We start from the raw sequence: 10648 nt of genomic DNA on the forward strand, positions 1-10648 counted from the left end.
CTACCATGTAATTATTCTGATGGCACTTCCCTTTCCACAGTCTAAAAACCATTTTGTGATTTCACTCTCCTATGTCAGAATGCAATAGAGTTTCAGACAACAGGCAAGTAGCTTCATAGGGAATTTTCCAGATTTAGGTGTAGTCACACTAAAGCTATAAAGACCATATCTACAATAGCACTTCCTCAACTGCAATCACTAGTTGAATTAGAAGGCTTAGCACCATTGCCAGTGGATGACAGGAAACCATAGTGCTTGTATTTGTTCTTTTTAAACCCCCTAACTTCTTATATTTTTTAAGAATGAAAACTAGTGCAAGCCAAATATACATTCACACCATAAAGTAGTAGGTCATTGCATTATTTTAGCAGAAGACATTATAAACAGATGTGGCTTGATTTCTGTATCAAGAGAGGACATCTAGCAAGCTATGTTTATTTCCACAAGGATGTGTGTTTTTTGACTACACAAAGCACTGTAATCTCTCAGACAGCACTATGTTAAAAACACAGACTGTGTTCACACTGTCTATATTTATACGTAGACATACTTATCATTTATACGTAGCCATACTTATAAGGGAGAAGACCATTTTTCTTGTATTTTTATTGTTTTGAGGCATATGGTGATTGTGTGAGAGACTGCGGTGATGAGTGCCAAAGACACGTTTATAAACAAGTATTTCTGTCTTGGAAAGGAGAGAGAGGTCCCTTAAACACTTTCAGTTTCCTCCAAATTCTCTTCCCAGTCCTGCCCTTCCCTTTTCCAATCAAACTACCCATTTTCCAATTCACAAGTGTTACTATCAGGCAGCCATTTTACTTTTCCCCATTATACTCCCTCACATTTCAGTATTTCCCTTGTATTATACTTCCTCTCTTCCTCTTGTCCCCTAGTCCTGGGCTGAATTGTATCTTTTGGTCTCCATTCTTCTCCTAAACTTCCAACGACCCCTTCCCAACTGTTTTCCACCCTCTCTGGCCTTGTGGGCATGTGTAACAGCTACCTCTTCTCCCCAACCTTCCTGCATCGCCATCTCCATTGAAGTATGCCACATGTATTCCTGAGCCTGATCTCACTCTAGATCTACCCAAAGAGAGCATCTTGGATTTTCCATCATCATATGAACATTAAAATCACAGAATTATAAAAGTACAGAAAGATCAGAAATATAGAAATACAGAAATATAGAAAGGCCCTGTAGTCTTTACAAGTCCCCTTCCAGTGGCTATGGGCTGCCATTAGATAGCTCTTCTCAGGCAGACTAAAGTTCAGCTCCCCCAACTTTTCCTCATTGGCCACAAACTCTAGGCATCCTGGCAGCTTTCCACTAGCTCCTCCAGTTTCTCAGTATCCTTGTTGAACTTGAGACAGGAGTTGTCTCAAAACTGGACACAGTGTTCAAGGTTCAGTGTCATGAACACCAAGAACATGGTGATGACAACTTCCTTCTCCAGCATCTGGAGATGGCAAAAAAAATCCTCGCCAAAGCCCAATATTCATCTTACTTCCACATCACTCTTCCTTTTCTGGCCCTGCCAACATTACTAAAGCCAGTTACCTTTCTTCCCTTCGGCTCTGTTATTTTCAATATGTGTCTCAGCTAACCTCTTGATAATTTTTTGTAGCTTCTTTCTCCTTATTAGCAAGTACACTATTTAGTCATTCTCCAAATTACACAACAGTCATCTCCTTTCCTCACCCTTTCTTCCTCTCACCCATTCAAAATACCACTTTTGAAAGTGAATCTCTTTTCACACAACCATGTCTTTGCTCTGTATCACTTCATTCATGTATTTCTGGGTTGCCTACACCTCACACTTCAGCATTTGACCCATTATACTAAACTTCAGTCCATTCACTTCCTGCCTCCAAGGTGTTCCTCTTTCCCTTCCCTGACCTGTGTCCAAGGTGCAGTATTAGCACTACACCATGTGTTTACAAATATCTCTCTTCATGCACATTCATCTTCTACTATAATATCCACATGGCTCATAATAAATTCATTTTTAAAACTTTTTTTTTTTTTAAAAAAGGTGGGGGTTTGTCAATGACTATTTTGATTTTGGGCACCAGATGCTGATCACCAGCAGTAGCTGCATAAATCATCCCTCTTTATTGTTTTATTTTTATGCCCTTCAGTTACGTTTGCACTGCCTGAGTTTTGGAGGTAAATATCCAAAATATTAGCTGAAAGCTTCCTCAGAAAGCAAATCTTTCCCACATCCTTCCCTGCAGTTCCTCTTTAAGAGGTGTCAGCATGGCTGAGAGAATGAAGTGGCTCCACATTGTTTGCCTGAACTATTATGTGTTTAACATTTCCATAACAAAAGTGCCACTCGACTTCTCCCCGATTAATGCAGCTCGAGGGCTCTTGTCCTCCTTTAATAAAACATTGTTGAAATCATTTATTTAGAGCCCCTGGTTACTAGTGGGAGAATGACCATCTTTGTGCCAAAATATAGTGTATACAGTCCACTATTTTGTAGTAGATCATTCTGTTATTTAAGAAATTGATTAAATGGATGTCTTAGAAAGTATTTATGCTAATAGCGGATTATTTATGTCATTCAGACAGTCAATGTGAGCCTTTTCAACTGTCTACCACAGCCAATGCCTCAAGTAAAATACAGTAACTTTCGACTTTACTGCTTACAAATTTGTATCACAGACTTGAAATCTCACAGAGAAGCACTGCTCTTCCCATTTGAAAATGTTTCCTGTTGAAAGACTACCTACTTTTCCTGAGGACTTGCAAGGCATATGTTAAGCACAGGCAGCGTGGCAGTGTGTGACGTTATTACTGGGGACAGGAACAAAATCTATTGAAGGCCTGAATTTGCTTTAGTGACATTGAAGGTGCAATGCAACTCAGTCACTCAAGCAGTGTTTCCCATGACTCAGCTGGTGATGCTTATGTGTCCCATTACTTTTTATACATGCACCTTGGCTATTTTGGAGTTCCTCTCACCCTCCTCCAGCATACTCAAAAGGAAAAACAAACCAAAAAGCAAGTACTGGTTTTGCATTGAATTGAGATGGAATTTCTTGTCCTGCACCTACAAAGTTGTCTGCAGACACCTTTCCAGTCCTACCATAGATACGCGCTATCGATGCATGCCTGCAGTGAGAGATCTGGTACACTAACAACTCTTAGGAGGAGTGGACAGGAGATTGTAATTAAAATCCATCATGCTTTTCCATGTGACCGTGAAAGACTTGGACAAACCACAGCTTTGCTTTCTGTCATTGTAAGGCTTTGTTTCATAACAATTTTTAAAATTACGTATGCCTGCCTGTATACATTGGTGTATATTGTTAAAAATAAACAGAGACCTTATGTTATGTCCATTGTGATTGCGTACAAAAGCTTTGCTGTGCGCTTGGGTGATCAGTGAAGCTTGAATCTCCCTCTATTTACTGTATGGTCACTGTCAGTTCAATGAACTGCCTCCTTGTTCTCCACCATTGTCCCACACTCCCTTAAACATTTGTCATTGAAGTGCCTGCAAAGACAAATAAACTGTCACCAAGAATTCAAACCTGGTAACTGGGAATAAAAAGGGAGCAGAACCTACTGGATTATTTTACATGAAATGATGGAGAGTTCCTTCTCCCCCCTGGAAGAGACTGGCTGGACAAGACCCTGGCAAGGCGCACTTTCAAATACCCACACAAATGAGAGAACTTCCTTTCCTGTGGAAAATCTCCCTCTGTCAGGGAACATGAAGTCTTTTCCTCGCTTAAAGCTGTCCTTGCTACACCCCTTGACATTCCAAGAATTTCCATTTGTCTCAAAATCAAGCAAAAGAAATACGAATTTGATGGACATCAACATCTGCACAGGCTTTGTTGGCTGGGACACATACCACTACAGGCAGCCATTCTTCCCAGAAATTTTGCTTACTCCAACAACACAAGAAAATCCACAGAGTTATCTGCTTATGGGGACGAGCTCACAGTACAGAATTAGTTCAGCTGTATTTATTGTACAATTATTTAAATTAAAACAATCCACTTTCCACGGAGAAGGAAGCATACAGATAAGTCCTCCCTGTCTAAGTGGTGCTCAGTGTTGATTTATTCCAGGCAGATGCATTTAACAGGAGCCTGTAAAATCAAGTCTTGAGTTTATTGTAGCAGTTAATTATCAGTCCTTTTCTAGTGCTAATGTCTTTACTCCTAGCTGAAGAAAAATAAAGGCTTTTAGCTGGGACTTAATTTTTCATCAATGAGTTAAATAGTCCTTGTGGGGGCCAACTGTTGACAAACTTAAAATATGTTTCTCAGGATCTCCTGAAGAACTGGAGAAAATATTTAAGATCATCCCTACCCAATTGTGAACTCAGCATTTTGTAAAGAAAGCTGACTCTATTTACAAGTCTCACCCAAACACTCTGTCCTCTTCCTGAAGAAATGACGTTTCTAGCTTTGTTTTAACAATAAGCTTACTCAACTGTTCAGATGACTTTAAAAGCGAACTTCAGATCATAGCCATGCACCATACTCATACAGTTGTTCAGTATCACAGCTATTTGGGGGTTGGTTTATGTGTGCACACGTGTGCCTGTGCCTGTCTATCACTGGGCAACCTAATCAAATTCTTAACCTAAAGAAATAATAAAATAATCTGTCATTGAAATAACTAATCCAGAGGCAGGGATTTCTAACTTTGTTGATTTATAGAACAGACAGATGTGGACTTGTGCTCTGTCGAGATCTGGTAAGATGAAAAAGACACTATCTTGCTAATCTGTCACCCCCTCAGTTAAAGTTTATTTGTGGTAGCTTTTAAACTTCTGACTTGCCTTCCAATTACGGCATTTAAAACGAAAAGCTTTAAATAAACACCATGAATAGAAGGTAAATAAACTTCCCCCCCTTTTTTCCTTTTTTTTTTTTTCTTTTCTTTTTTTTTTTTTGTGAGTGCCTAGCTTGAAGCAATCCAAACTCAAATCCCCAGAGGACTGAAGTCTCTCTTTTGTGTTAATGTTTAAAAGATTTTCCAATGCTGGAGTTTATTCCTACTGCAAACATTTCTATTTACAAGGTCAAGTGTATCTGCACTCGACACAGCTTAAGAGTGTAATTATTTATCTAAGGGCGTTTGAGTGTAGATCAGTAGCTCTGGCAGCAAACCAGGCTTCAACACGATGCAAAGCAACTCCCAAGAACAATATTACAAGATCTAGTAATTGCTGATCCCTCCAGTGTGTTTACTTTCGCATTCTTCATTGTGGGAGAAGGCAGGCTGAATGGCAAACTTCCGTGTGTTTTGTGGGAGCCCCCTTGATGCGCGCGCCACTGCCTGTGCAAAGCCTTGTTCTAAACGCTTGACACCTCTGTGTGATGTATTTCTCACCATTTACTTGTTTGCACGCCCAAGAGCATTTCTAAGATTGTCAGTGAGACCAACATGCCTCCACTTCACGAAGAAAGCCCAATTCTACATACATACAGCAGCAGTGTCCTTGAATTGCTTTAGTCTCTTCTGGCACTGGCAAGTTACCATGCCAACGCATTATAAAATCAACCACTCTTTTAAAGGAGTACTTTCAAAGCTGTATTTACTTCTTGCATGTAATTATTCATTAACGTTAGAATAGCAGTAATTTACATCTATGTAAAGTATTACAGGCAGACAGAGATTGTTGTTTGTTGATTGTTTTTGGTTTGTTATCCTGCGGTTTGCTCCCTGCCCCCCCCCCCCCCCCCGCCCCCCCTCGGCTGCTGAGAGTTCAAGTGTCCCTGGAAAACAATTTCACCACATTCATTATTTAAAGCTCTTTCTTTACTAATTTACACGTTTATGAAATACAAAAAGCCATACATATTTAAAACACGGGCCTTTTTTACGACTCCTATAAAAAATACACAAGGTTTAAGGCAGCTCAGAGATGCGTTCATACAATTCTACAACATTCATAAAGTCTCTCCAAACAAGAAAGTTAACTTCCAACCTGTAAACTACACTGTACATTTGATGTTCTAGAGAATACTTCACTGAATCACTGTTGCTGGTATCCCTTTAACCACAAAGTGAAATCTGTACCTTTCCAGAAAAGACTAACAAATGCAACTATCTGGCAAATAAGATGTGGATTTAAAACTTTTATTTTTTTTTTAAATAAATTATCCCCAAAGCATACAATTTATAAAATTCTATATACAAAGAAGAGCGACTGGTAACAAATCCCAGTTTTAAATACATTTTTAATATAAGATTTACCAGAGGTCAGCACCCTGATACGACGAGAGGCAATATAACTTTTCAGGATATTTGTACATACATGTTCTCGAGTTTAAAAGTGTCTTTCAAAGATGGCAGTGCAGAGCTCTTTTAAAACACAAGTTGCATTGTTCAGTATAGCCAACAACTCTGAAAAAACAAATTTTTTTTATGTCGCTAGGTTTAAGAGGAAGAGACAGCTGCTGGCACGCTTTTGTTATAGGGAGGATGTGTGTGCAAGAGGGAGTGCTGTAAACCACAGAATTTACTCAGTCTTCTATTTCCTTGAATTTAATTAACGGCAGATGCGGCATAACCACCGTTCGGGCACCCCTGCATCACAAGAGCATGTGATAATCAAGTTCTTGACTAACCAGTACGGCAACAGCTTTGGCAGCAAGTTTGGGTAGCTCACCTCTTTCTAACCTCCATGTCAAAAAGCTTCAAAAAAGCCACCACTAGCATGCCATCGCTCCTGCTTCCTCCCGGGGCGCGGCTGGCGGCAGCGGGTGGCCCGCCGCAGCCTCGCTAGCAGTCTGTTAGCCCGTCCGCTCGCTGCCAACGCCAAGGCAGGGCGGCAGCAATTGCATAGTGCACACTCGAGACCACCACCCGACAAAAAAAGCGGCCCCAGACGGTGGCCGCCCGCTCCGGGCACTGCCCCAGCGGCCGGTTTGCAGGGCCGCGGCGGCGTCGCCAGCCGAAGGCTGCCGGGGAGGCCGGGCCAGGCCATGGGAAGGGCGCGGACTGGCGCTGCGGGCCGCGGCACAGGGGGCACCGCCGCCTCCGGGGAGACGGGGCGGGGGGGACCCGCACTACCGGTCGGCGGGTTAACGGTCGGCATGTTTAAAACCGCGCCGCGCGGAGCTGCCCCGCCGGCCGGGCTCCCTGCCGCCGCGGCGGGCCCGCCAGGAGGCCAGCGGCGACCCGGCGCGGAGAGACCGGCCCTGCCCGGCCCGGCGCAGAGGGAGGGAGGGAGGGAGGGAGGGAGAGAGCTAGAGCCGCGGCAGCAGCGGCAGCAAGATGGAGGCCAGCAGCGCCCAGGCCGCGGCGGCGGGCCGGCCGGCGCTATCCGCCTGCACTGGGAAGCCGGGCTCGGAGCCCGCATTGTCCTCCGCGTCGTCCCTCCCCTTTTGGCTCGGCTCCTCCTCGTAGTCCTCGTCGTAGTACTCCTCCAGGCCGCCGTCGGACCCGCCGCTGCTGCCGGCGCCGTTGCCGCCCATGTCCGCGCCGAAGCAGAGGCGGGCCATGTTCTCCTTGACCGACTCGCAGATGGGCCGCTCCAGCCCGTCGCAGACGCAGTCGTTGAGCAGCACGGCCTTGGGCACAGCCAGCATGTCCTCGATGACGGCGCGGCACTCCGGCGTGCAGCGCAGCCCGTTGAACAGCTTCCCGCAGTAGGTCATGTAGCGGTTGAGCGCCAGGCTGCAGCGGCTGTCCCAGTCGCATCGCCGCCGCGCCTCCGTGCAGCCCATGACGCCGGGGCCGCCGCCGCCGGGCCCGCCGCCGCCACCGGGGCCGCCGCCGGGCCCGCCGGCCGCCGGGCTGCTGGTGCGGGGCAGGCAGGGCTCGATGGCGCGCTTGGTGGCGCGGCAGTTCTCGTCCTGCGCGCAGTCGCAGTCCTCCAGCGCCGGGCCGCGCCGGGTGTGGTTGAGCTGGATGAGGGCCGCGATGCAGTGGCTAGGGCACCGCCGCCTGGAGGAGGCGGCCGAGCCTGCAGCGGACGCCGGCCCGTCCCCGCCGCCTCCCGCCGGCGGCTGCTGCAGGAGCACCGGGGCGCACGCCTCGGCGTACTGGTTGTAAGCGTAGCTGCACTCGGGCTCCCCCTGACACTGCAGCACCGCCTGCCAGCAGATCAGCCGCCGGCCCTGCACCAGCGAGCCCCGCAGCGGCCACACGGCGCCCAGCGCCGCCGCCAGCCACAGCCAGGCGGCCGGCCGCGGCCAGCGGAGCCCGCCGCCGCCTCCGTGCCGAGCGGGCGAGCGGGCCCCCATCGCGGGCAGCGGCGGCGGCTGCTGCCGCGGGCGAGCGGGGGAGAGGCGCTGGTAGACGAGGAGGAGGACGAGGAGAAGGAGCTGCCGCCCGTGGAAAAGTTTGCAAAACTCCCGCCGGCCGTGTGCATGAGGTCTCCTCGCATCAATCCATCCGCGCTGGCTCCGGGGCCCTCCAGCCGCCGGGAGCTGAAACCGGCGGGGCCGCGGCACGAAGCAGGCGTCCGGGGCCGTCCTGTGCCCCCCACCCGCTGCTCCCGGCTCGACGAGGCGGCGACGGCGGCGAAGGAGCCCGGAGAGGTGGGGGGGAATCAGTGCAAACAGGGGCTCGGAGGAGAGCGGCTTCGCAGTGCGCTCGGGGACTTGCAGGCTGCGCCGGCAGAGCTCATGGTGCTGTCTTGCTCCTCATGCAGTTCCGTTTCTTTCTTTTTTTTTTTTTTTCTTTTTTTTTTGCACAGAATAAATGCCCAGCTGCTGCTGCCGCCTCCTCGGGAGCTTTTAACTCTCCGCTCGCAGCATCTCTGCACATGCCAGCCGCTCCGATCCCATTCACAGTCCCGGCTCCGCTCACTCCCTCTCGGCACTGGTTGCGCTTTCGGGTGGCAGGGAGAAGAAATGTCTTTCCCCGCTAGCAAGAAGATAGCAGGGGGAAAGGAGAAGAGGCAGCCTTCAGGGTCTCTTTCTTTCTGGGCGAGTGATGCTGCTTCTGTTGTCAACAAGCCCTGCAAGCTGCTCTGCGGATCCGTCTGTGGATCTTTTTCTCTTTGCAAGGCTTTAAATACAAAAGTGCCCTCCAAGCAGCAGCAACGTGCTCTGATTAGGCCCCATTATGCATGCATGGAAAAGCAAACAAACAAAAAAAATTAGCAACGCTTCTTCTTTTACACATCCCCCCAGCCTGCGCTCTCTCGCTCTCTTTCTCCTTTTCTCCACTTTTTTCTCCCTTCGCTCGGCCCCCTTTCCCTGCCTCGCCACTTGCCATTGGTCCAGCCTGTTGTTGAAACTTTTTATTTCCCTCCTCTCTTTACGATCTGCTGGAGGGAGGGAAGGAGAGAGGGGGGCTGGAGGGCAGCTCACATTCAAAGCTTGAAAGGAACGGCTTAAGGAGAGTGACAGCCCCCCGAGGAGCCCCTCCTCCCGTTAAGGCGGCGCGGCGGCCGGGCGAGAGGCGCGCAGCGGCGGCGGCGGCGCGGGTCGGCGCGGCGGGGCTGGCCGGGCGGCAGCGGAGGGGCTCCCGGCAGCACCGTGCCGCGTCGGCGAAAGGGCGGGCGGCGTGGATCTGCATGCTGCTTGTGTAGGGACGTGGCTCTTAAACTGGGCCTGCTCCTTGCATCAAGGAAATAAAAAAAAGGTCTCTAGCCTGAGTGATGTGTGTACCCAAACTTCCCACTGATTCAAGTGAGAGCAGAGCTGCTTTCTGAAAGGTAGGGAGGATCAGGCTCAAAATGGGACTGACTGTTCTTACTGAAGTCTAAACAGAGCTCCTGGTTTCAGGGAGAGCAAAGCTAACTCTATTAGTGGTGTACTGCGACCATGTAAGTACTACTTTGCTGTGCCTTCAGTATTGCTACTGTATTTCCACTTGCCGCATTCCCCACCGGTTTTAAACTAACTCAGCTCAGCTTCTCGCCTGAGGTTTTTGTGCAAGGGTTTAAGACACTGGCCTGAGAGGATGCCTGATGACAGAAATACAGTAGATCTCAGTATAGTTCTTTGATACTTTATAAGCTCTGCCAACTAGTAAAATGTTGTGTAAAATCTGTTAGTTCAGAGGGTGAAATGTGTTTTCATTGAAAGCAAAATACCTGGCTGGCGTCCTGCTTTCCTGTTACACTCTCCGTTCGCTTTGCTGTGCTTTTAAGGACGTAGGTACACAAATATAAATACCAAGGCACAACGAGAGGAGCATAACAAAGTAAGTAGTAGTGCATTTACCCATTGCCTTTCAGTTCAGCGCTACCTTAATTCCAGAGCATCATCGTCTCCAACCACAAGGGGCATCGGTATCTGCTGCCTGTCAAAACTGGCGCTTTTTTCATCCTGAGACTATCAACTCCATCTGTCACAAAAATTAGGACTAAATGTATTTTCCAGAAACTCGGGGATCTTGGGATCGTGTGCAGTGTGGACTGATGTCTGTCTGAAAGCGCGTGGATGGTGGAATGGCGGTGTGATGTGGCTGGGAGTCAGTATGATTGATGTGTTGAGAGGCATTTGGAAGGATTTGCTCCATTGTCATCAGTTTTACAAGCTGCTTGTGTTTCTCCTTCAGTACCGTTTTGCCGCTTCTGGTGCAAAAGTTGTGTTGGCTTGTGTTTTTAAATCCATGAAAACTGCATTCAGAAATCTTGCCTTCATCCACCTAATTGAGAACCTTTTCTTTTAATTCTTGTTTAATAATGTTATGAAAAATGCCAGATGCCACTCA

General features: G+C 47.9%; 1 protein-coding gene across 1 annotated transcript; it reads right to left on the reverse strand.

The window, feature by feature from the left end:
• Positions 1–7224: 7224 nt before the first annotated feature.
• GAS1 (growth arrest specific 1) lies at positions 7225–8223 on the reverse strand. The gene has a single exon (XM_086480287.1). It carries the CDS (start codon positions 8221–8223, stop codon positions 7225–7227), a length of 999 nt encoding a protein of 332 aa, XP_086336413.1.
• Between the last annotated feature and the right edge of the window lie 2425 nt (positions 8224–10648).

Source organism: Leptosomus discolor, chromosome Z, assembly GCF_034619465.1.
Source record: "Leptosomus discolor isolate bLepDis1 chromosome Z, bLepDis1.hap2, whole genome shotgun sequence".
Classification (NCBI taxonomy): domain Eukaryota; kingdom Metazoa; phylum Chordata; class Aves; order Leptosomiformes; family Leptosomidae; genus Leptosomus; species Leptosomus discolor.